Here is a 27,471-nt window from a genome sequence, read left to right on the forward strand (position 1 = left end):
TGTATTACTCTATAGCTATTAAAAAGTCTTATGGAAACAGCTTAGATAAGGATTGGTGAGCGCCTGTGTTAGAAATCCTATCTGAGCTAAAATTATACATCGATCGTTCATAGGATAGAATGAGTCAGTCGAAACCTTGGTCATTGAGCAGATACCTTTACCTTTCAAAGCGCAGAACCATCAGGTGCTCAGGTCCAGAACGTCTGTCCATTACAAGGCTCATGGATAGACCAAACTTTCTTAGATGCTCTTGAATCTCTTCTAAAACAAAAGGCTAGCATGTGGTCAAAATAAAAATAGATCTGCCAGCTATCTACACTAACATACATTTATAGTTTCTGCAACAATAGAGACAGCTAAATTAATATCTGTACTCCATTGCAATAATATCGAATATACTACGCATATACTGTCATGGATCTTCAGGTGTGCAAAGCAGTCTAAGGAACTGGGTTAAAAATACTGCTAAGAATAGCTACTAAAATAAAATTCTTACCAATTTTGTTCTCTTTAATGGCAACAAGATAGAAGACTCCATTGGAAGAAAGAAGTTTTTCCACATGTGGCAAGAACCTGTCAAGAACTTCTCTTCCATCAACACCCCCAGCCCAAGATGCTGAAATGTCGCTTATCCCAACCTACATGTACGAGAATACTTTATTGATATAATTGATTGACATTGCGAATATTTAAGATGAAGGTAGAAACAAAAGCTCTCACAATTACGTGTAACATAATATAACATTAAGTAAAAATAAACTGACAAGAGAGATATAAAGTCCTACGGACTCAATATTGTTCAACACAAGCAGGCATTCAAGGTGCCATCTAATTGGCCATCTATAAATTGCCTTTGTCTACAGAAAAATGGCACAAATGACACCAGCGCAATTATTAATTGGGTGCAATGCATTTCTTTAAAGGTTGCAACAAAATTCACATTACAGTTATTTGATATGAAAAGATTCACCATGTCTTAAGGTAGGGCCACACAAGACAAAATTCTCCCGAAATCGGCAAAATTTGGACGAAACGATTCGTACGAATTGGCATTTGGACGAATTCGTCCATCGTTGGTTGCGCGCGATGAACGAATCCTGAATTGGACGAAACGTGAGAAATTCCTACGAATTGTTGTTTGATTGGTCGGTTGAAAAGGTTAGTTGAATGTTGAAGGTCGTTTTCTTTTGCGCATGTTTGTACTGAAGCAAATGATTGAAACGGAATCGGCTTCAATTTATCACCGCGTTCTGATTGGCTAGTTGAAAGTTAGTTTCGTACGAATCCGTGGTGGGGAAAATCCGTGTGGCAGGTCAAAAATTTCGTACGAATGGAATTTCCCAGATTAGTTGAAATTACACGATACGTGTGGCCTTACCTTTACTCTGTTGTGTTGTAGGTGCCAAATATGTGAAAATGTGATTACAAGCTCTTTAAAGCTAAAAAACGAACAGTTAATCGCAGCCACACGAGACCGCCGTAGTTTGGATTCTCTTTCCAAAACGGCTCCAATGTGATGTAGTAGTGAGAGATGGTTTTTGTTTACACTTTCATGCAACCTTATTCGTCGAAATATTTTCACAAATATACTTCGCATATTCAATAAAACAATGTCTATTGTTCTTACGTGTCTGTTATATCGTCATTGTAATGCTGTCACTTTTAGCACTGATATCTTATAACTTACCGTAAAAAATCGTTAAACTTTTTTACCTCAGCTCGAAGGAGTACATATCATTGTCTGATAATCATGACGAGCCTGTTGTTCACCTGTGATAATCAAAAAGTGCTGCAGAAATCATTTGCGAAGTATTGGGTCACATGATCAGATTACGACTTGCCGATTAGACCAAACCGAAACAAAACTGTAAAGTAGCGAGCATCTATATTTGATATGGGGTCTTCGGTGAAACCCGAAGTGTTTGGCATAAACTAGTGCTACGATAAGTTTTATATTGAGCTTTTTATTGGCCTTTCCATTCATGTAAGAACATCACGTGACAAGACAATAACCAAATTTAATGACTACGTCAGAGAAGTAAAGGGATTCCAATTTACGGCGGCTTTTCGTTTTTGAACTTTTAAGAGCTTGTAATCACACTTCCACATATTTGGCACCTACAACACAACAGAGTAAGACATGGTGAATCTTTTGATACCAAATAACTGTAATATGAATTTTTTTGCAAGTCAACCTTTAATACTCCTAAAACATACAACTGAGTATTAGGATGTGCTAAAAGTTCCTACTATCAATATTGTATAAAGTGTCGTATTATAAACAAAATGGAAATGAATGGCAAGCACTGCAAAATGTTCTAATGAATGGTTTGCTACTATATTGAAATCAGGTAAAACATGAAAATCGAAAGTGAAATTGCAAGCTCATTGCACTTGAACAAAAAAGGTAGACTTCAATAAAAAAAAATTTAGCTTGTTGATTCCAGGTCAAAGTTTCAAGATGTGACATGCCAATTTTAACAATATTTTATAGTAAAATTCTTCCTGTTTGGTTTTATGGTAAAACAATTATAGCTTTCTGATGACTAATCAATTTAATTGTGGACTATACAATCTATATCTATATATAGATTGTATAATCCGCAATTAAATATATATATTCAATTGCGGAATATATATATATATATAATTCAATTTATATATATATAAATCTCAGTGGTCATCCAGTTATAGTATTCAAGTTTTAGTAACAGAAAATCCGCTTCAGAGAATTCCATCTCAGAACCTCCAATTCTGTTAATCAAGCTAATCCATGAATCAATAATGATGAAGATATTCATTACATGAGTTAAATACACGTAAGACATTGCATCACACACGGCTGGCCTCGCTGGGTAAATTCCCGACGTTGCACAGGTAATAAAAACAGCTTATAAACAGTTGCAGGTAATGTGGTGTAAATGTAATGTAGTGATTATAAGCTGTTTTTATCACCGATGAAGAGGATATTCAGCTAGCACTTGTACTTGCTAAAATCAAATTTCATAGATTTAGTCGAGCATGAAGATGATAATATAGCATCAGCTTAATGAGTTAGCAAACAACTTTTAGTTGTAGTTATGCTTTAGTTGCACTCAAGGACAGTTATGAGGCTTTTTATCAACTGTGATTCTACATTTCAGTGATTTAATAGCCGACCTACTCTCAGCTCTTGTGAAAATTTCAGTATAACAAAAAAATGAGGCTGTATTTGTATTCCTAGTACAGCAAAAGACAGGAGACTTTTTGCATGTTTTCTTAGCATTAAAATAAGTTTAATAAAAAGAAAATTCCGACAAATGAGCTTAATGAGCTTTGAGCAAGCAAATTCAGCTTAATGAGTTAGCAAACAACTTTTAGTTGTAGTTATGCTTTAGTTGCACTCAAGGACAGTTATGAGGCTTTTTATCAACTGTGATTCTACATTTCAGTGATTTAATAGCCGACCTACTCTCAGCTCTTGTGAAAATTTCAGTATAACAAAAAAATGAGGCTGTATTTGTATTCCTAGTACAGCAAAAGACAGGAGACTTTTTGCATGTTTTCTTAGCATTAAAATAAGTTTAATAAAAAGAAAATTCCGACAAATATCAAACTTCACTGATTTTCAAGCCCTAGCAATAACAATAATAGCAATAACAACAATGAAATAATAACATAAAAATATTATTACTATTATCGTTAGACAGCAGCCCCAATAAGCTTCAACGCATTCGCGATGGTACTCGAACAATTAGGTGCTTTGACAATGTACCCACCAATAAAGATATTCACACTTCAGTTTCATTGCTGGCTCATTCATTGTTTTCAGTTAATTAGATTATAAATAGATAAGTTATATTGATGCCAAAATTCAGTTACCATGGCCTCCGCAACAGAAGTTCAACATTAGCCAGATCAGGCCATTACAGTATGACTTTTGGCAACCTCAGAACTTTGCAGTTTAAAGTTATGTTAATCTTAACACTTTTATCTTATTTTTTCTACATAAATTTTTGTGCTAAATCCGTTATTATTACCAATGGAGCGACCGACATAACACTGCAGCCAAGCCGCATAGACGGAAGAGAACGACTCCTTTTCAGTGCAGCTGATGCATCAGGTGCAGTGCGTATGGTGACAAGCTGTTGTTTTGCTCGCTCCGCTCGACGGGGACAACTTCGCAAAAACAACAGTTTGTCAAGACACTCTAAGCAACGGCGTGATGATCGAAGCATCTGCTTCAATGATTGTGCGATTGCTATAATAGTTGAAGCACACTGTATTATGTTAGCAAAAGATCGTCCTCCCTATAGCTATCCATTTATAGTGATGAGATAGGATGATGATGATATGAGGTGCAAAATAATTAGTTAACTTGCTAAAAATGTCCACGACAAACATCGTAGGAATCAGTCAATAAAACTCAAAGCACGACTTTTTAAAAATATGTCATCTAAAGTTATCTGATCTTGCAAATAAATAAGAACTGGAAAGATCACCCAATTTCGGTTGACACTCGGCCCAGTTTGAACAAAAACAAAAATTCGGTTTGCAAATTGTGAGCACAGCTTTACTCATTACTGTTTCTAATTTTTTTCCTAAAAATTTGCCAGTGTCTTTTCACCAACCAAAGCTTTTTGTTCTGAGGTGGACTTTTGTCTAAATATGTACATGTAGATGGCAAAAAAAGCCGAGTGCCCAAGTTCTAGCATAATAACGGCTTACCTCTTGAGAAGGAGTCACAACATATGGAGGATTAAACAGGAGAAGGTCCACCTTAGAGTTCAGCTGATCTCCAAAGCAGCTGACCTAGAGCAGTTACAATTGATCTATGAATTGTCGGTAAGCCATATACATTTATCGACTCTGAGTATGTGTTAAACAAAACATATAAATAATAGATCAAGGCAAAACCTAAATTGAAAACTCACCAGATCTGTCAAAACAGGCTGTACTTGTTGTCCATTGTGAAAGGAGAGACGCCTCGCTAGATTCGTTGCAGCCGGATTAATGTCGGTGCATCTGTGCAAAAATAAAAAAAACATGAATTACAAGGCAATACAGTGTATTACCATAAAATTATAAAATCTGTTAAGTTTTCATCTGCTTTCACAATAATATATTGCAGCTACTAAAATACCAACCCCATAATTTACGTTTATGGAAGTAGAACACAAGTTTATCGACTATTTCAATGTAATGAACAAAGTAAGCTAGCAGGAATGTGCTCATTGAGATATTGTAATTCTCTTCATCATAACATCTTAATATCAATCAATGTTTGCACTCAAACTTTCAGCTCACACATATACGGCTACACATCACAACATTATAATAAGATAATGAATGATAAGACGTGTCAAAGGAACTGAATAATGAGAGTAAAACGGTTTAAAAGGTTTTTTATTCTATCGTTTTATTGTTCTAAAAAGACGCTCTAAAAAGAGGCAATCATAGCTTGTGTTAAAACTAAAACAGAAGCGTGAGAAGGCAAAATCACAAATGGCAAAAAAGGTTTAATGGTGCCCCTCGCAGACTTTGTTTTAGGAGATAGCCTAAATAGAGGAGCAAGAAACAGTCATCTATGACAATAGCACATCTCATCTAAGCTTTAATTTTAATGTTTAAAATTATGTTTAAGCTTTATTTTATGTTCTCAAAGTAATCTTATGGTTTTCATATAATGTTTAGTCTTCAAACTCAAGCTGCATTGAAGAGTCGTCCGGTTTCATCAATTCTACTCATTTTAGAATACGCTAATTCAATTGATAGCTGACAGGAATCCAAGATAAGTTGCCTATATGTGTGTTGTGAAATATTTAGACAGTAGTTACAGTATGTGTGCTGGATGCGATTTTCCAAGAAGCTCTGAAAGAAACACCGAGACCACTCCAGAACCGCAGCCAACCTCCAGCACAACAGTAGGCCTGTAAATATCACATTGCAATATTCGAGTGCTTACAGATAAGTAAGAGATAGCCTACACTAATGCATGTATCAATATAATCGACCAACAACTGACAACTATAGTTACTATACAAATATTAAAAAACAGTCATAATTTTGATACCCATTTCTTACCATTTTTGGGTCACCCTTTAAATGTTATGAATATTGTAAGTCGTGAGCAGGTAAACACACTGAAACCAAGGTATACTACAAAATACCATTTGCAGACTGTCTGTATGAAATCAACAGTTGTTTCTGTAGATAGTCGTTTCCCCTTTGGTTGGAGAAACGACCAAAATGTCGTTTATCAGTTCCGTGAGGAAACGATTTTTCTGTCGCTTTCGGTAGACGTTTATAAAGCTGTCGCCTAGTAACAATAAACAAAGGATATAAACACTAGTAAATCTTAAATATTATCGACAAGATGTTAGTCGATGAATTACAATATGAAACAATTATCTGAGAAACGTTGCTTCATGCTAAAAGCTAAATAAATTGTGACTCCTTTGAAAAATGGAAGTCTGAAAAACCTGTCAACATAACGGCTCGACGTTCAAAATGAAAAAAATAAACATTTGATTCCGTGATCGTTAGAGATCTTTTGTCTGATCAGTATGATAATAATTCAGAAGATGGTAGCGATGTAAACTCTGAAGAGTTTAAATATACAGAGAAAAGTGATCATTATGGTAGCTCGAAAGGTAAACGATGCTACTTGCGTTGGCTACGCAGTGGTGTTGGACTCTGCCGAAAGGAATGCTTTTAAGCATTTCATACATGGCCAAATAGTAGTACATATGTAAATGAATGTTCATGTACAAAAGATTTTGTTAATAGAAATATATTTCATTGTCAGCTATGTATGTCCATAGAATATCGATTTTATTGAATTTTCGAAAATAAATTACATGATTTTCGGTTGTTTATGCAGGGCTTTTATCCAATCAAAGGGTTAAGGCTACCACAACTAAACGTACATCAATGCAGCAATAGTTGAAATTGCCAGCATGGCAGCGATTTCGTAATAACAACAAATGTACCGTACTTTTCGGACTATTAGCCGTTGCTTTCTTCTGATGGTTTGAGCCATGCGGCTTATATAAGGGTGCGGCTATTCTATGACTTTTTCTTTCACCGCTAGGGCACATTAACCAGAATCTCCGGTTAGTGCGCCTCTAACGGTGAAAGAAAAAATGAAACGATGCCTTACGGTACTGCTCCGTTAGGCACTAAATTAAAAAGCGTCGATTAATACGAAACTGTGCCGTTAGGCACTGTTCCGTTTTAAACATCAAAGTGGCTGCCATGGTAAAAAGCACCGCCTTGAGTCCTGCGGCCTATACAAAGGTGCGGCCTATGTATTGTATAATTATAGCTTTTTGAAAAACGAAGCAGATGTGGCTTATATAGGGGTGCGGTTTATAGTCCGAAAAGAATGGTTATTGGGTATCCCAAGTATAAACATTATAGAGGATGCTAAACATGTGCTCCACAGCTGCGTAAGTGGTGACGCACTTGTTGACTTACCTTCTATTTCTTATGTTTTCACTATCTTTCTGTAAAGCATCTAAAAGAAGAAATGTATCTTCAGCAGGCTCATAGACTAGGTTTCTATCCTTCTCCGTCATACAGTTCATGTCGGGTGTCGCTATGTATTCAGACATTGTTAGCTTAATAAATAAGAGCTCACCACACTGGTCATCAATATACTGGTAAATTAAGAACCTGAAACAAAAACACAAAATACTTACAACCAGAGCAAAGCTGATTGTTGAAAATCTTCTGAAGACTTTTCCAATAATTGAAATGTAAAAACTGAGTTCAATTGTCGGCATCAACCAATGACATTTCCGCTACATGTTGCTACTGAAGAAATGCTATGAATTTTGTGTTATAAAAAGGTATTCAACTAATTATAATGCATGTATCTTGAATTACATTGCCTAGCCAGTCTTTTTTCAACATGAGTTTTGAGGAAAATAATTTATGGAGTGTAATTTTGCTGTTTGCCTTTTAGCGCGCATAATAGAATCTTTCATATCTACATAAACTTGTGTCAATGTGTGCATTCACTGAACTAGAATAAAGTGATATAATTGGTGCGCAACAATCCCTCATCATTTACAGATACAGTGGAACCTTGGTTCTCGAACACTTCAGTTCTCGCCCAGCTCGGTTTTCGACCAAGAAATTTAAGATTTGTTCGTCTCGGATCTCAACCATAAATTCGGTTCTCGACCAAACCGGAGCACGCGCATTAGAATTAAACGTTCGGAACAGCTCCGGAAACGGCATGGTTATACGTTTAACGACGCTGTTATGAGCCACTTTTGGAAGGTTTTCAAACAGAGAAATGTTTTGCATCATAGTTCTTTACAAAAAGAAGCCATCTGGGAGGGCGTCGCCTATACCGAAGAGATTTTCTTAACACAACTGCTCCAGTCGAGTTACCCTAAATTGTTTGGAGGAGGATTCTTTTTCAAAAATGTGAAGTAAACGTGCCATTGCTGTTTCTATTTTCTTTTTCACACGATTTTTGATGTAACCGATCTATTGCATTATTTTTTGCTGTTTCATTATCAATTTCTGTGATTTTTTGTATTGTATTGTAACCATTCATGTTTTCGATGTTTTAAAAGCAAAGCATACGAAATGTTTACTTTTGTTTTCTTTTTTCATCGTCATAGATAGAAAATCTTTTATTAAAATTAAACATGATCTATATCTACCCATTTTTATTTATTGTACACGTACTGTACAGTTTATGATGTTAAATGTTATAAAATACTTAACCGAAATTGTTAAATCGACTTGGAACGGATTAAAATTTACCTACATTAATTCTAATGGGAACACTTGTTTCGGATCACGAACAACTCGGTTTTCGAACAACCTTCTGGATCGGATTGTGTTCGAGAACCGTCGTTCCACTGTAATACAGTTCAAAAGCCTTTGTAAAAGATGAAAACTGAGATACAGAATATACATGTACGTACATGTATATATATTATTTTATGCATAATCATTAAACGTATATAGATCCACTTGGATAATCTTTTTGCTAGCAACAACTTAATGAAAACCGCGCACAATAGAAGACGAGCGGACATTATCGGTGGGTACAGCACTTTTCAGTTTTTTGGCACAGCTTTGTCAGTTTTCAGTAAAACAGGCTCACACATTCATGCACGCCACACATGTGTTTATTTCAGGGATGTGTCTCATTAATATTGAATTTGTTACATAGTGAATTGTTATAACTGTCGGAAGTTCAAGTAACAGCTTCACAGGTATGACAGTCAAACTTCTGGATGCCAGCCAATCATAACCATTTTAATTTGCATCATGTATTTGTGGGCTTACTGGATTTGTGGTGAAGAAGAATGTTATTTAACACATGTCAAAGCTTACAATGCTGCCACTTCATTTTATGTTTTGAGAATTGTGCAAACAGTATTTCAAAGGTAAATCTGTCATAATGTTACAAGTATATGTAGTGTCAACATGGTACCATTATATAAAAATTTTTAAATTGCATTATTAATTGTTGAAACCATTATTAAACAAAGCTTTATTGATCATTTCTGATTTTTCCATATTGACTACAGAAGTATTTTAGCAAGAATTGGAAAATTATAATTTATTATTCCATTTACCGCTAGTTCATACCATAATAGTTGACTGTCTATATATAAGATTACACGCACTCCCTAGCAACAAAATAGAGCAACATGGGTGGCAGTCTTCATGATATTAAATATTTAAAAATGTTTACTATTTACCCAAAGTCATACTCAAGTTGAGTTTTTCAAATCATAAATGAAAATTAAGACACGAAAGGTGAAAATTACAAAAAAACTATAGGCAAAATCGAAAATATACATAGAAAAGTAGTTAAATGCATTTTTGGAATTTAAAGTTGATAGAGCTTGTGTTAATGTAAGTTACCCTACAAACTGTATCTCTACCTATACATTGGCTACCACCACTTGCATCACCAAAACTAAAACTTTGTGCCCCCCCCCCCATCTCTAGGGTAAAGTGACTGCAAACACCAGGTTTTATTAGTTCTTCATTTTTTCACAAGCTCTTCACATACAGTGCCTACTCAGTAATCAACCATAACTCATTTGAAGCTAATGCACAACTCCCGATTTCAGTAAAAACTGAAAACCAGTTCCTTATGAGAAATAATAGTAATAATTTTTAGCAGATAATTTTTAACAAATAATGTCTAGCACCGCTTCACCACATTTCCGCCACATCCACGCTCTACCAACGAAATAAAATGCACACAATGTTGCATAACTTAGGTAAAGCTAAACAAGAGATCATTTGTCAGCTAGCTGAATGATCTGCACACGCACAACTTATCAATAAGGCGTTTGCTAAAAGAAAGACTCCAAATATCACCGACTGAAAAATTGATAGTGGCTTACTGAATAAATCGAATAATATATTTACAGTACGTGATGTTAATTTATGTCACATGTCTATGTCTATTGACGTTTCTCCAAAAACCCATGCGGTGACCTCTCTTAGTCCTTCGAAAGTCTCGGTAATGCTTTGCAATAAAGGCATGAATAATATATTGCGTATTCCTAACATACGGCATGTGATGCAGTCACGAATTATTGTTACATCTATTTTTTCTAAGAGTACCTGTTTTACATTATTGTATCTAAAGTTATTTAACCGGTTTGCTGTTCTTTAGGAGCTGAACACAGAGTTAATAATCGCTTCTAGCAGTACTAGTAAGCATCGTTACCTGATGAATAAGTACAGATTAGGTTAGATCAGAGCTCAGGCATAACATGTCTAGCTGTCGGCAGAATACGAGCGCAAAAGACTTCTGTCTGAGCTTTTGCCTTAGTTCATCTCCGTTTTCGGTTGTCCCCACTCGCTACATTTCCTTTCTAAGTTTAAACACTGCAATTCATCAATAATCATGAAACAGACCTCTCTCTATGAGCCTAAAACTAATCGATGTTATTGGATTTTAAAGTGCAATCACACTAACTCATCAAATCGTTAGCTGGTCGCCAAACCCATTTTAGTCTTTCTTAGTGGAACATAGAACATACTTTTAATATCAGGTTTTTATAAATGTAAAAAAATAGCAACGTTGGTAAACAGTGCATTTATTAAATGCTAGCACACTATATGCAATGAGTAACAGTTCATATATAGACAGTGCAAGCAATCCCTATTGCCTACTTCGAATGTTATACTTAGCCCAGGTTTGACTGTACATGTATCTGTTTACCAGGCCTGCCAATCCAAGAGTGGGGCAATGCTCGAGATTTTGTTTTGAGGCAAGTGATGTATCAATGATAGTATATATAAAATTGTGGAAGTTGGGGCAAAAATCTTACGCATTTCTCACGCATTTTCTTTTTTTTTTTGGGTGGTTGCGTGAGTCTCACACCGAATGTGTGAGAGTTGGCAGGTATGCTGTTTACTCAATGGGTCTCGCAAGCCAACTGTGGTACAATGAAGTCGTTTGGATGTAACTGATCTGCTCTATCTTTAAACTCGTACATTTTCCTTTTACTGCTCCTTTTCAAAATGGTGTGATGTAGAAACCGAGTGGCCAAGTGATTTTGCTCGTTAAATTGAACAATTGATTTATTTTTCCTATATTAGTTGTTTTATTTCTGCGTTTTGCTCATAAAAGCCCTGGCATATGTGATGACTTTGTTGCCGATATGGAGTATCCTTGTGAACAAAATACGGCTACCAGTATATTTCATAAGAATCATTGGATAGATGCATAACACTACTGAGATGCTATTCGAGCTAAACTCATTTTTAAAGGGGACAAATATCTCCCTCAATATTTTGATGTTTCAACATAGCAACCCACACACTCTCATCTGAACTTTGTTTTATGGAGCCTAGTGAACCAGTCTGGTCCAATATGTACATAAATAAGGTTGCCCTTGAACCAGTGAGCGGTTAGATAGTATGAAACGCTTGCAATTACCCCATCCAAATGACGGTTTGATATAAGTTTTTCGTTTCGAATGTTGTACGCCCAACACAATGGAGCTTCCAATCATATATGTCTTCATCCTAAAATACCCTAATAAACCTTTAAATTTAATCGTTTCACAGGTTTATAAATTCGACCAGATCTTGTTTTTCTAGATTCATTCAGAACTATAAAGATGATCACTTTGATGGATTTGTTTTTATTGCCTATCAGATACACCAGGTTGAAAACTCGGTGCTCTTTCAAATGAATTATCAGGTGCAAGCAAACCTGGATACTCATGCTCTGATGGTACAGTTGCAACCGGACTTGAGTCATCTGACGCATCTGGAAAAGGCGTTACACAGATAAGGCGTTGTGCACAGATACATCAACATCAGATGCAAGCAAACTTGACTTTTGCACTCTAACATACTAGGGCACACCATCTCCTTGTGAGTCTGGTGCAAGCACACCTGCTGCTGATCTATGAGGTAGGGGTGTTTTGGATTCAAGTGTTCGAAATGGCTGCCTGTAACTTGAAATGGGTTGCGACGCAACAGCGTTTAGAGCACATAAATTATATAATGTTTTTATTATATAGTTCAATACATCAGAGTCTTGGCTTTCTAATGAGCCTATATTCAACACACAAAGAATAATAGAACTGTGAAAAACAGGGTGTCAAAAGTATGTTCTGCAATAAAACAAACACTTGGTTGCAGTTCCCACAATGTGATGTCATAATTATTATTTAGCCTTAGGTAGTCGATCGCTTTCGCTGCCATTGAGGCTGCGCTTTTCTGTGACAATCGGTGCTGTTAAGCCCAGAGAGCACTAATAATAAATTAGGATTCTAGATAATCAACAATGCCTGGGGATCGTACTAACGCCATCCAATACAAACACATGTTCTGAGTTAATTATGCTTCAATAAATATACTGTCGTTGATAAAGGTAATGAAATCACATCGATTAAATTGTGACCTGCAGTTGCGTGGCCCTAGGACTATATGTCAATCGCACTTTCGTGAAATCACGCAGTGCTTGAAATTAATTAGTCTCAGTCGTGCCCCTCAACATCATATTAAAAGAGAGGGCTAGTGCATAATTTCATTGGGAAAACATAGTATGGTGCTTGGAATCTGAGTTATTTATCATATAAATAATCTGTGCATGGAGAGCTTATAACACTGATTTTTTGTCATCTTCATTGGTTTTCTGGAGTTGTCCTACCTTCGCCTGCCACTAGTGTCATCGTAGTTGATAAATATAAGCGGTAAGCAATGAAATAAGCGGTAAGAGCACACAACACCAAATATGAAAGCTGTGACGTCACAATTTTTGAGCCTATACCATTGAACATTTCTGCGGTAGAGCTCTGGGAAAATCCTCTAAACACCAACCAATGTCTGTCTCACCATGCCAAACAATGGCTCATTCGAAAGCCAAGACTCTGATGTATTGAAATATATGATAAAAAATTATGTAATTTATGGGCTTCAATAGTCCTCTTAGCACCACCACCTTACGCCCATGCATTGTTGTTACTTGTCCATCGACAGGTCATTTACCTGGATTTCTAACAGCAACTGAAATGCAAAAACGCCCTTGGAGCTGTATGGACCGTAGAATTGTAACTCTGCGCTTGATGCAATTTCAAATTACTTTCAGTCTATCGCAACTTATTGGCATCCACATAGTTGGCTGTAAAAACCCCTAATCAGTTTAGTGATCTGGCAAAACCACAAATGGGCAGGAAAAAATCCATTAGACAAAAGGGTATCTCGGTAAGCACAGAGAGCTGCATAAATGTTGACATCCTGTTCATGAGGCCTTTCACAGTTTGGACAGCCCTCTCAGTTTTACCGTAACTTTTTGTGTCCTTCGGGGAACTCGGTATGTGCTCGATATCCAATTTGGCCATAGCATGCTTGAATTTTTCAAAATTAATTGCTTTATTTGCAACATAATCGCTTACGATTTTGTTGGGTATTTCTAACATGCAGAACAGGCGCTTTAGGGTAGACACTGCTGTTACAGTATTGGACGAGTCACTCATTTCGGGAATCAAATTGCGGTGCAGTAGTTGTAATGGTCTACCATGACCATGTATGTTCGACTATCCTTTTCAAATAGGTCAACCACCAGTCCTAAACATGGTCTTTCAGAGAAAAAGTTCACCCTTCAATTATATATTTCATTATCAACCTGCTAGTTTTATCTTCTAGCATTGCTGCGTTTATGTGTTCCAATCTGCCTGTAGAAACAGGCAGTGACTTAACCAATTCTAAAATCATGTCAGTAATAGATCAGGAACATGAACTTATCTTTCAGCTTATTCCTTCAGAGGGTGGGCTACTCAAACAAAGATGTTTCATAGTCAGAAATTTATGCTGAATTCAATTATAATGTTTCTACACCTGTGTGTTTGCATATTTTTGAGCTAGAGACCACTTTTGAAATGGGAAGGGGCAACTCCAAGTTTGTTTGGAAAACTTTACATATCAGACAAAGAAAACTATTTTATAATCTCGAAAATTAATAAATGCTTTTATTTGAGATTAGGTGAGTCAACTCTCAGCACTTCTTAACTCATGCCAAGGATGCAGCAAGACTGCTTGTTTCACTGTCTTGATCAGTCTGTGAATGAACTGTGAATGAAGCCCTAGTCAGAGTGACTAAACTTCAATATGAGACAGCCAAACAGTATTCAAACAGACGGTTGATATTGGAAGAAGAGAGCATTCAATGTGAAATTGCTCAAAAAGTGCTAAGCTTTGAGAACTTTGATGAGAGTTCAGACTTGTTATGTCATTATGCATGTTATAAAATGTATTGTAACAAACTCATTATGGAAAGAGCTGAGAAAAGACATGAGAAGAAACAGAAAGAATGTGATACAGCAGAAGAGGTGAGACTAGATATTTATTACTTTACAAATTCATGATGATTACTCCATGATGATGGTACTTTGGTGGGAGAAAAAGAAAACATCTTTATTTTTGTCTGCACATTTTGTGAGCAGCAAAACTAACTCTTTGCAGTTTACATGACGTTATAGCTTACAATTTGGACATAGATGTATAAATAAATTACATGTATGATCCTTCCTTGGTTTTTTGCATATGACCACACAAACTTCGCTAGATATGGCACGCTGTACTATGCAGAGATGACTAATCTGAAAGTATAGCATAATAAGGTGTATGAGGCTTTTATGAAGAAGGGGTAATTCACTTATCAATCACGACATCACTGTCCATTCATCTCTATTGCTTGTGATCAATCTATTGAGCAAACAGTTAAAAGAGACTCAAAGTCTCACGGTGGAATCGTAAGGTTTACCAGGATGTCATTGGCCTTTCAACGCTGGACTCCATCTCACCCGGAACGAACAGCTGTACATACAGACATGAAGGAGATGCCAGTGCTTGGTGATTCGAATGCAGCAAGTTATGAGATGCGTAAAAAGGCATGGAAGGCTGATGAGGAAATGAGGGAAGTCATGAAAGACTCATAACAGCAAGAATAAATCCGTTTGCGTTTCAAACCACCAAGCTAGTACATATTACCAGTGGTGCAAAAGCCTCCATTGAAGTGAAGCAGGATCTTGAAATGGCAAATGTGATAGGAGAGAAACAGCTTTCAGAATTTGTCCAGAAGAGGTTAAGCATCCAAGAGATTGATTTCAATGCATCTATCAAGTCAAACAAGCTCAAAACATTTACCACGTTACCATCAGCTAAAAAGAAATCAAAATAAAGTCCTAGAGTGTCCGCACAGGCTGTTTGAGAATTTGGTAGTCATCAGCCAACAGCATAACTTGGATTTGAAAAAAAGTGTTATCATTCTCTCTTGGCAACATCAGCTGGTCCCTAGCTAACTCTGATGGCTCTATATTGAAGACTCCTAAGTTGGCTCTGATGGCTGCTGTTAAGAAAGATGTTGCTGATCAACCATCAATCTATGTTAACCAGGATCAGCTACCAGTCTTTGACGCGGTTGTGGTTGATGCTATGGCCGAAATTCAGACCATAAAAGCTCCTCCAGCTTTTGCAACGGATAGTTAGTATTGCAAGCGTGTATCACACATGTGTGGATTTTGTTTGTGACACATACCTTGATATCAGCATTAAGGGAGGTGAGAGAAGTCGTAGAAGTGTGAAAGGAAGGCAAAAGGTTGCTGTGTTTAGTCCGAACTAATCATTGCCAAAATGGTCTGAATTTTTAGCAGATGGTTCAAACAAGACTGCCCTAGTGAAATTTTTGAAGGACACATAAAGCAAGTCAACTGTGAAGCAGAAAATAGGTCTAGTAACAGCTTTCTCTCAAGAATGCCACATGATCAGCTATGACCTTGATAGATCAATCGCTGTAAGCCAAATAGATAATTTGACATCACACCACGAGGAGGCAGATACGCGCATGTTATCGTTTATCGCAAAGATAATGGAAGACAAACCCAGCTCAAAAGTTCTAGTCAAGTGCCAGGACACAGATGTTTTCCTAAGCTGCCTATCTCTAGTGGATGAGCTGCTATCACAGAAACTCATTTACTGTTGTAGTAAGGAGCAGTTGAGATATGTAAACATAGGCTGTCTGTCTACCACCCGAACGATGTAAAGCACTGCTCGGGCTCCATGCTCTATGTGGATGCGGCAGTGTAAGCTTATTCTATTCCAAAGAAAAGATAACTTTCTTCAAGCTGCTAAAGAACCATCCTGAATTCTGTAACACACTGAAATCATTGAGAGCAGATTTTGAAGTTGATGGTGCAATAAGAGAATCTATTGAGACATTCATATGCAGATTATATGGTGAAGAGACAAATTCCATCAATGAAGCACGGTATAAGATCTTCTGCTCACTGTCTCGCACATCACAATCAAACCTACCACCTACACTAGATGAGTTAAATCTCCATATATCTAAGGCTGCCTGTCAGGTCGCGATATGGAGAAGAGCCAAGCAAATCATCAATGCCCCATCCCTCCAGCAACATAGATGGTTTATGGAAGAGGGAGAGCGTAAAGCTAGATGGATGACACAACAACCGGCACCTCTTTCTGTGCTCATGGACATGTTTTGTCGATGCAAAACTGGATGCCAGTCTTGTCGCTGTCAGTGCAACAACACAGATCTCAAGTGTACGGACATGTGCAGATGCAGCTGCTATAGCAATAGAAATAAAAAAGATGGAAATGAAAGTAGTGATGCAGAAGACTCATATGACTGTGAATTAAAAGTTTATCATTCGAGTGGTATTGTAACCAGAGGTTTGCTTCATGTTTGATTAGAATACATATGTGTCATACCATACAAAAGACTGACTAATTGGGATTTCACTTGCATAATAAAGTACACGGTTCAACATAATAAGCATTAATGATTAATATATGAATACTAAATTATTATATATACATGGTCTGAGTCTTTAATAATACTTTTCATTTTGTTTGGTAGATCTGTAATGATATAGGAGTTGCGGAATAACAAGGACAAACTGTAAAGCTGCCACAATATCAACCAAACTGGGAATACACAATATTATATAATACACTTCTAATATTATTCTAATATTTGAATAATAAATATTTTAGTGTTATTAGAATTGATTTCAACTTAGGTTGTAGCTAATTATTTAGTATTTATACGCCATTTTTATAATCACATTGTTGGCAGAAGCGCATAAAACAACACAGACATTTATTTAATTGAACTAATATATTAATTAAATTACTCAAAAATGAACAATCTGAGAGGTGTAGAAACCAGATATTTGAAATCAGCTCAAAATTCTGATCTAGATGCCACTCTTATCACATAGCCCACCTTCAAAAGGAATAAATCACTTTTTTTGACAGCTTTTGATGCCCTCCTGCTCTACTAAGGCTTAAACATCTCTGCAATATCGTTAGTAACTTCTTAGATGGGAAACCTGGATAACGCATCTGCCGGGACTAGTTTGGCCCAGACGTATTTTCCATTTCATAGCTGTATGACATCATTTTACGACAAAATCTCTGAACTGTAATAGGTTGCTTTGCCAGTTCCTCGCTACCCAACACGGGCATTAAGGGCTTATGATCGGTTTCAACGGGGAAGGTTTGTCCTAATAAGTACTAACCAAATTTTTTTGCAAGCTCATCAAATTGCTGGCGCGTTTTTGTCAATACAGGCCTATCTCTGTTCAGCTGACGTCAAAGACCTAGGGGCATATTCCCCAGGACTCGAACTTCTTGTTGTAGTACATGTATCTACAAAGCAGGCCAGGGTTGCCCAAACATAGCTGATAGGACTGCCAACAGCCAGAAAAATCATTTGATGAAATTTAAAAATAGAGTGGTCACATAGTAATGTACCCTCAAGGCTGGGTTATACACAAAATTACCTGTTACACAGCTTTTAATTAAATATAGAAAGGTACAGGTCTGCTTGGTTCGTAATCTAGCTATAGCTTTATTTTTTGTTTCAAATCATGTAACAAAGTCTATAATATTGTGAATCTACAATTTACATTGGAAATAGCTGTTGACTAGCTCACCAAAGCTATTCAGAACTGTCACTAGTTGTGTCAATCATCAGTAATATTTGTCATTAAAGTAAACCTTACTAATAATATGGATGCTTTGTTATCGAAATTTCATTTTCAGGTACTCATTGCTGAGTCATTTAATCCAATTATGGACTTCGGTCCATCATTATAAAAAATATTATATGGTTACTGCAATATAGTGGTTCCTCACTTGTAGCAGTTACTCGAGCCCAAAATCAACGGTAAAAAATTAAAACCCATTTTACGTACAATAATTTTGTATATATAGTATCAATAAGTGTTTATTAAACATATAAATGCATATGTTGCCGATTCGCACATTAGCAGTTAGTTATGAAAAGGGTCAATAAAATAGTAGTAGTAGAAATAATATTCGTAATATAGCTTTAAATATTAGAAATAATCCGTTTGTTTACTTTTGCTCTTATGCGATCTGTGTGCTACGTAACAAGAGAATAGGAAGCCTCATGCAACAATACTATAAACACACAAGCAATAAACATAAGCAAAGGGTCTTCTTGTACTAGTTGCTAAGTAAAGCATTTCAGTCAATCGACTTGCGAAGTGTGTAAGCCAAGTAAAAAGGAAAATAACATTTAAAGCTAGAAGCAATATCTTACCGACAGTTTTTTATAGAGTACAACAAGCACTAAGGGTATGAGAGGGATCACTGTTGTTCGAAAGTCTCCCAAGTTTGTTATTACAGACGCTACTTTACTTATGAACATTCATGTTACGAACAATGGTAAATACGAACAGTGTTGTGCGTACGTCAAAAATTGTTTGTAAAGAAAAATGGTAGATACAAATGATGTTTTGCATATGTCAAAATGTTTGTACAGAGGTGTCGTAAGTTAGATTTTGAGTAGCGTGCCTTTTTCCAAGTAGCGCTGCTTTCCACCGCTGATATCAATCTTTTCAAGTAATTACTCAGCTAACGCATTTGCGACATACAGCAACACATGAAAAATCCACTAGCAGTTTTTTCACAGTAGTATTTCTTTCCAGTGGTACTCATCTTTATAAAGCATATTGTTTTATTATTACATGTATTTAGTGTACTTAAAATCCAGTACAATATATATTTTTTATATGTTATTTATAAAATATTCTAAACCTACTTTTATAATCCTTAAACATACGTTCCGTACAAAATAACGAACTGAGACAACTTACAAGCAAATTCGTTTAACGAACAGCTGTTCAGGATGTATCTCGTTCGTAAGGTGGAGTGCGTCTGTACTTGGTTTCCAGTTTTGATTTTACCGTATGAAGTATTGGTAAAAAATGGCACGTGTAAGAAATTTCCTACTGTTTGAGCACTCGAAATTTGGAATGGGTAAGTTTTGAAATTTTTCTTTATTCATTGTGTATGCGTCTATGAAGTATTGCAGTTTGCAGTATTTAAGCGCACCAGTAGGGGTAGACCAAAGGTGTCTCATCTAAATTTGGTTTTGACAATAATTTAATTACAAAAAGTTACTACGGCATAAAACCTCTAAAAATTTTGTGTCACACTTTAAATTCATTGTTATTTTGAATGTTGCATAGGTTTATAGCTAAACAATAAAACAATAGGAATGACATAAGTAGGTTTTTTCAACTTTCAACTACTTTTTTCTATTGTGCAAATAATTTGTGATTATTTGTATATTTTGTATTTAAAGCATGTTAAATTTGCAGGCGGTTATACTAGCATGCACATCTGTATCCCGTCTAGCTGGAAATTTTAATTGGAGCATATTTGTTGATTTCAATCTACAAATCAAACTGTAAAGTTGCCTCACAGTCTGTTGTAAATGACCACCAAATATGATTCTCTTCAACAATTACAAGTGTTATGTTAATATGACTAGTGCCCTGTCATTTACTGAGCTTTGAGAGAGATCATCAAGTGTAATAACTCTCTCTCTCCCTCCTTTTTTTCACAAACGAGGCGACTAAGACTGTCTATGGTCGTGGCTTATGTATAATAGCAGGTCTCCAACCAGCTCGATTACAAACAGTTTGCTGCCATAAGTTTGTAGTGATCTGCCTACATTTTTAATTCCTTTCAATTACATTTTTATAGCGGGGTCTAGGCCTTCCTTGATTTCAATTATCATCACATAGTTGCGAATATAATAGTTGACGTGGAAGCTGGTTTTGTTCCATTATGTGTACATGGCCCAACCATCTTAGACTTTTCAACAAGTATGTCAGCTGTTGATGATAGGCCTGTTCTTTTTAAGATTTTTATGTTTGTGATCTCGTCTTGCCACTTGATATTCATGAGGTTGATCAAGTAGTTTCTTTACTCGAGCTTGATATATCATCCAGGTCTCTGCGCCATATAAGCGTTAATAAAACCACTGCTCAATACACCTTACATTTCACCCTGACTGAGACATGCTTCTTTTTTTAAAGTATATGCTGAAGTTTGCCAAAGGCATCATTGTCTTTGCCGATCTGTGCTTGGAGCTCTTTTTCAATCCCATAGGTGTTAGATACAGTGCTTTCGAGGTAGGTGAAGTGTGCGGGTTTAACCAGTAATTCTTGGTTGATGGAGATGTCTTTGGCTTCAGCAGGGCGAAGAAAAAGTTTTATGGTTAATAACTACATATACAATTGTTCTAAAATAGTAATGGATGGTCACTTGCATTAGATGGTAGTGTGCTGGGTTGCAGAGCCGAATGTTGCTGGTTCAAATCTTGTATGATGTAAATTTTTTTGCAACCTTTAGTTGTGGTGACAGACAGACATGGCTTTTATTACAGAAAAGATGCCAAAAGGGCTGTATAGCCTGCAAGCTCATCCATAGCCGGAATCAGTGAAACTAATGAATGACCATCGTATTGACCGTAATGCGCACCTCACAAGTGCAGTCAACTCTTCTACTCTGCTATTTCATTTGAGTCAGTAGATCTTAGGCAAAGCAGAGACAGTTTGCCTATTAACACTATCATGAAAATTATTTTCTGTACATGCTCAACTGACTGGCATTATATTCAACACAGAGGCTTTCTACAGCAAGATGTTATCTTTGCGGCTAGGTACATGCAAAAGAGAAGATTTATGTGAACGATGTCATAATTCTATCATAACAGCTTAGGTCATGGTTGCCTATCAAGCTTTTACTTAGTATACCTGATTCAAACAGGGTGTCTGAGAGCTATTTTAGGGTTTAAAAATTATTTTTTGTTAGTTTTAAAAAAATAAAGCAAATGCAATTAAGTATTTTCCAGCTCAAGCTGAGAAAAATGGCGAGGTTGTTGTTGTTTTTCCGGATACCATAGACTCATCTATAACATATATGGCAGAGCTTCCTAGGGACTAGTAAAAAATTGATGTGTATTCCGCTCTCGTCAATCTTTTTATTTGTGTTTGGTTAAGGTAAACACCGTCTGTCTTTTACTGTTGACTAAATAATTACCATAAAGATATATTTTTTGTTTGCTACCATAAAAATACATCCATATTAGCTGTCATAAAAACACATGTAGATCTAATGTTTGTTGGCTATCATGCAAATACATCTGCGTCAAATAAAGCTCATCAAATCACATCAAATAAAGCTTCTATAGAAATAGATTTATGTTAGCCACCATGGAAATAGATCTATGTGAACTACAATAGAAATAGGCCTATTTTAGCTTTCCCCGAAAAAAATTTATGTTGGTGACAGCAACTTTAATCTAAAAAGGTCTACAAAATTCTTTTTGTTAATAAAGTTACAATAATTGCCAGTCCAACCATGGTGTAATTAGCAAAGGGCTGACTAAATTTCCAAAAAGATGTTTACAGAATTATATATACTTGTTAACCAAGCTGCTTAGATCACAATCAAATACAAGATAAAAATTGCTGCAGTTGCATGCAATAAGCCCTTACTGCCCAAAATTTGCATCATTGACTTGTTTAACAATTAGCAATGCTTGTGTTAACGTTCTATTGCTCTCAAAGACATCTGAGATTGTGCTTAGTACTAGAATTTATATACATGTATATGCCTTTTTTATTTAGATGCTTAAGTATACAATAATCCCTAAACTGTAAATACCAAAGCCTTCAGCGAAATACACAGCTTTTACTGAACTACAAGAAATAATTATGTTAGTCACTGAAGCTGCAATCTGACGCCACTTTTTTTTGCGTCTATTTCAGTGGTTCATAAGTTTCAAAGGTTTCAAGTCTTTGCATGTACAAAATATAATCTCAACATATACATACTTTTGCGCAGAATCACGCGTCATCGGCTTTCAGTATCACCTATTAGGTTATCTAAATATCTGTCCTACCTCGTATACATTAGCTTAAGGAAATATCTGATTTCATATTTTTATTTCACCTTTTTCCTTAGAAAAACTCAGCCCCACAATTCTTTGCAATGCTCACTCACTATTCCTGCCCATGGCTAAACCTGACTGGCCCAAAACATAGAGTTTGTAACTGTTTAATGAGGCACTAATCAACCATCTCAGATCAAACTGTGTTTTATATTTCTTTGCAGGCGTTACCAAAACATGAAGCATTTGCACAGGTTTTGCTGTTCCGTTCAAAGATGTAACAGCGTAGCAGCAAGAGTGGCTAGATCACTATGTAATCATACTCAAGCCTCAGGCAGTTTGTCTGGCAGTGGAAATGTAGAGCTTGATCACATCCCTGTTCTTAAACAGGAAGTTGTTTCTTTACTTCAGCCAAGTCCTGGAAAGGTGCTGAACTACTATCTATTTAGGAAAAGATGTTTGCATTTCACCTAGTAAGGAAGACTTTCAAGGTTTATTAAAAGTTATCCTAGTAATCAATGTGACTCATTCTACAGTGCTGTCAGAAATCATGAGACCATTTCACATTTTAAACCATAACTGACACGGTCCGCTTTCATTGTTTGTTCATAGGTAAATCAGACAAGCTGATTCCGATTTCCACTCAAAATAAAGATTACTCAAAAAAGGGTCATAACAATCGCGCTTTGTTCAGCTCATTTTTTTCGGCGTTCAGCCTTTTAAACATCTTGTAGCAAGCTACAAGTAATGTTAAATAGCTTATCTACCTTTCAGAAAAGACTGAGATTATTTTTAAGGTTGAATTTAGAGAATTATGGGTATTAAGACACCTATCTCTATAATTCTAGATCAGACTAAACATCCCCAACTTCCGTTCCTAAAAAGCTAGGTTGTGTCACATATTTATGGGCGGGGCTTTTTGTGTCGACTGCGACACCGATATCGAATCGTCATAAAAAAGCCTTCAAAAACAAACATCACTTTGAAAGTTGGTGGACCAATCTTTATTTTGAGTACAAAATCGTAATCAGTGTGTCTGATTTACCTATGAACAAACAATGAAAGCTGTTCGTGGCAGCTATGGTTTAGATGACATTTACTGGTAGAGATGATTTACTGCCGTAATGTTGCTAGAAGCTACCACAAACCTTATTCGATTAGTTGCAGCTATTGTCAGTTAATTTTTTTCAATGGAAATGTGTACCCGACTGACGGTACTGACCGTGACAAAATCAAAAGATAGCGTAGTTATTTGTTTGCTGTATTCTCAATAATTAATATTGTGGCATTATTGTAATATAGCTTCAAGAACTCACCTAATACTTGGTGCCCCTGAACAGGGCCACGGGAGTTTTGCAAAGTGGTTGGATTACCATTAACAAAGATATAACATGGTGACACTAAATCCATAACTTCTGCCATAACATAGATTAAAAGGCTTTTGGTTTATTTTGCTAAAACAAGGAGAAATTTCTGCATCTAATGATGTTCAATATGAGGTAATTAAATGAATCAACATGGCTCCAGTGAGGGTGCCAAGATGAACAAAGGCGTGAATTATTGGGTGGTAGCATTGCATATAGATCACTCTGAGTAAATTATATAAATGCTAATTTTACTATATGGTGTTCAAGAGATTTGACTGGCTTTTTAGATCAGTTAAAACATCTGCTCTGACTACTTGAGCTGTTTCGCAAAGCAATTACATATTATTAAATTTGGTCCAAAACTCATTTATTTATTCTGCAGACGTTCATTGATATGACCTTTGGTTCCGGAGGTCACTCAGCGGCTCTCTTGGAAGAATGCCCAGATATTCACATTATCGGTCTAGATAGGGACCCTATAGCCAAGACATATGCCAAAAAAATTCAGAGGAGTTATCAAAGGTAAGCAGTTTCAGTGAGAAATGTCATAAGCCACAAAATTTCATCTGATTTTTTCCGTTAGACCTGACATATTTGGTATTTTTATCATTATTCGTTTATTATATGATCCTATGATTAAAATAAAAAGATTCCACAAGTATATCTACTCTCATTGTCGGCTCTTCTTTGATTCCTTGTTACAATAGCCACCCTTAATATGTTATAAAAATTGTGCCTTCGTACCGTAAGTATAGGCAGAAAGTGGTTGCTTGCCTTAAGGCTACACTCCAGGTTTTCTAACATTATATTTACAACTAGATGAATTACGGGTAATAATTATCCCATGAATTTGAGTAACTTAAGCTAGTAACTTAAGCTAGACTTAAATTAGCTAAGTTAACCTAACTTGAGCTAGTAACTTAACGTAGTATTAATTTCCTGTAATACTACCTTCAGATTTAGCTAGCGCCGTGTCTGAAGCCAGTTTAATAATCATTACGCTACAGGTATCTCTCACGCAATCATGATTTTCAAGTGTGCTAATAATAACCAATAGTATTTTCCCAAGCGCTGTAAGTGTGCGTAATGTAACCGATGTAATGAGTATGACCACAATTATTTCATTGTATAGTATTGTAGCCGCTTGGCCTAGTGTTTTAACCGCCTGTCTGCATACCTGGAGTTTCGGAGTTCAAATCCAGTGAGACGCGCATTTTTCGTTTCTATAACTTGATCGCTATAACTGGACATACAAAAGACAGATTAACAAACCAATGGCAAACACTGAGATTTATATATATAAACAGCCAAATGCAAGAAAATATCATCACTTCGAATAACAGAATACACTCTGTTATGCACCATGTTTTCATTTTACAACTTTCCTCGCTCTACATGCACGATGTGTGATATTTACCTGTCATCTGCCTGCATTATTCACTGTGTGATTTCAATTAATTGTGTTTATCAGCAAGTTATCTTATTCTTATCATTTGCTTACATCTTGTAGTGACGTGGAGGTTTGGGAAGGGACATTTACTGAGATGCCTGAGCTTCTGGCAGAGCACGGCCAAAGACTGACTAACTTTGCGGATGGCATCATATTTGATGTTGGAGCCTCTTCTATGCAATTTCAGGACAGAAGACGTGGATTTGGATTGAAGAGCAAGGGGCCACTTGATATGAGGATGGGAAGGTATATGCAGGAGTTACTGCTCTCTGCAGTCCTCCATATGACTGATGTATACATGTAGTTTACTAGTTTTGTAAATGTTTGGTTTCTTTCAAAACGGGTACTTTTTTAGTTATGTATATACTTGACTTTCTAACAATCATTATGATATTGTCTACAGGGTTGTTTTGTAATAGCATTGCATTCCTAATCATGAATTTCTACCCAAGATCTACTATCTATGCTGTGACTCACCTCTGCATCACTCTGGTGGTTTTCTTTTCAAAATGTATCTTAGATGAAAAGACACTTGTTTGCTTCTTCTGTTCTCTGATAGAAAGAGTAACTTGACTGCAGCCGATGTGCTCAATAAGCTGGATGAAAAGGACCTGCAGCGAGTATTGAAACGATATGGGCAGGAGAAAAGGGCTCGACAGATAGCTAGGGCGGTCGTTGAGCACAGGCAGATGATGGGCCCCATTTTAACTACTCGCGAGCTTCAGGATATCGTCTCTGATGTATACAGGTAGGCGGAGCAGTATGTAGGTCTTTGGTTTACAGCTAATCTTATGTACGTTGTTTTATTTTTCTGGCGTTATATTGTCAGAATGTTTGCAGTAACTTTAACATCACCTAATCGGTCCATGCTGAACATAAGCCTTAATAAGAACAATTAGCAAAAGGCTGTGTGCAGGATTTCCCTGATGTTGTATAAAAGCTAGTTTTGTATTAATTCAACTGTCTAAGTTTATGGCTAACAATGACCTATAGCCTAAAATGACCTTTATTGCTTAAAATTCTTGGATTCATACAAGTTTTTGTCGTAATTGTGAGTTGGAGGTAAAATTAAATGATTTAACACATTGTGCAATTGATACAAAAGATACATTGAAAAAGTGATATAACACACTGATATCTATCAAGGTTGTTGCTAATATATTGGATATAATGCATACAAATAATGATAGGATGTCATATAGTCACATGCATGTTCAACCCAATAATTTTACAGCCAAGAAGATATCGCCAATCCTCAAGACTCCTTAGGCCGGAAGCAGCATCCAGCAACTTTGACTTTCCAGGCACTGCGAATATTTGTCAATGATGAGCTCAACCAACTCTACAATGGTCTGAAGATTGCACATTTACTATTAAAACCAAAAGGAGTATGTGTCGTAGTTTCCTTCCATTCACTAGAACATAATATTGCTCATCAAGTATTTAACACAAAGCATGCCTTGCGTATGGAAACCCTACTAACACCGGACATTATGCACTGCCAGCTCTTTCCTTGGCATTGCAATCGCACAGTAACAAAACCATCTACCGAAGAAATCCATGACAATCCTAGGTCAAGGTCAGCAGAACTCCGATATGCATATAAGCGCTCTGTAATATATTAAGTAAGCGTATATGATGTATTTGGGTACTGTATAATACTGATTAGTACATACGCTAGTTGTTAGTTTGCGAAATCATGAGTTGAAGTATACATCTCACAATAATTACGATCACAGAATGTAAATTTGTAAATACCTCATTCTAGTTATGCTCCCATCTGGCAAGAGTATGAATCCTACGTTGCTATTTGAAATGCAGACTTGGAGAATCTCAATGTTGTCATTTGTTTGAAGGATAGAGTGTCCATCACACTTACTCATGTTCAACTTTATTACTAGTACCCTGGCACTCTCATGCGCCAT

The 27,471-nt window shown here is 36.3% G+C and overlaps 2 protein-coding genes across 6 annotated transcripts in view; one reads left to right on the plus strand and one right to left on the minus strand.

Annotated features, from left to right (window-relative positions):
* Positions 1-10,765, minus strand: part of LOC137393339 (methyltransferase N6AMT1-like) — an 89,489-nt gene extending 78,724 nt beyond the window's left edge. For all 3 annotated transcript variants that reach the window (XM_068079856.1, XM_068079848.1, XM_068079865.1), the window contains exons 1-7: positions 10,700-10,765; positions 7,459-7,656; positions 5,817-5,909; positions 4,914-5,004; positions 4,708-4,791; positions 497-638; positions 162-261 (exon numbers count right to left, since the gene is read on the minus strand). In XM_068079856.1, coding sequence (XP_067935957.1) covers positions 162-261; positions 497-638; positions 4,708-4,791; positions 4,914-5,004; positions 5,817-5,909; positions 7,459-7,595 — 647 coding nt within the window. In that variant the 5' untranslated portion in view covers positions 7,596-7,656; positions 10,700-10,765. The remainder of the gene's footprint in view (positions 1-161; positions 262-496; positions 639-4,707; positions 4,792-4,913; positions 5,005-5,816; positions 5,910-7,458; positions 7,657-10,699) is intronic.
* Positions 2,114-27,438, plus strand: LOC137393319 (ribosomal RNA small subunit methyltransferase H-like). 3 transcript variants are annotated; one of them, XM_068079828.1, is made up of 6 exons: positions 2,114-2,133; positions 22,954-23,155; positions 24,479-24,618; positions 25,607-25,792; positions 26,106-26,294; positions 26,781-27,438. In XM_068079828.1, exons 2-6 carry the CDS (start codon positions 22,967-22,969, stop codon positions 27,169-27,171), a joined length of 1,095 nt encoding a protein of 364 aa, XP_067935929.1. In that variant the 5' UTR covers positions 2,114-2,133; positions 22,954-22,966; the 3' UTR covers positions 27,172-27,438. The 3 variants fall into 3 exon arrangements, with proteins under 3 accessions (XP_067935929.1, XP_067935920.1, XP_067935937.1); XM_068079819.1 differs by lacking the exon at positions 2,114-2,133 and adding an exon at positions 12,190-12,399; XM_068079836.1 differs by lacking the exon at positions 2,114-2,133 and adding an exon at positions 21,816-21,836.
* Positions 27,439-27,471: the final 33 nt, after the last annotated feature.

The sequence above is a fragment of the Watersipora subatra genome, chromosome 1 (assembly GCF_963576615.1).
Source record: "Watersipora subatra chromosome 1, tzWatSuba1.1, whole genome shotgun sequence".
Taxonomy (NCBI): Eukaryota; Metazoa; Bryozoa; class Gymnolaemata; order Cheilostomatida; family Watersiporidae; genus Watersipora; species Watersipora subatra.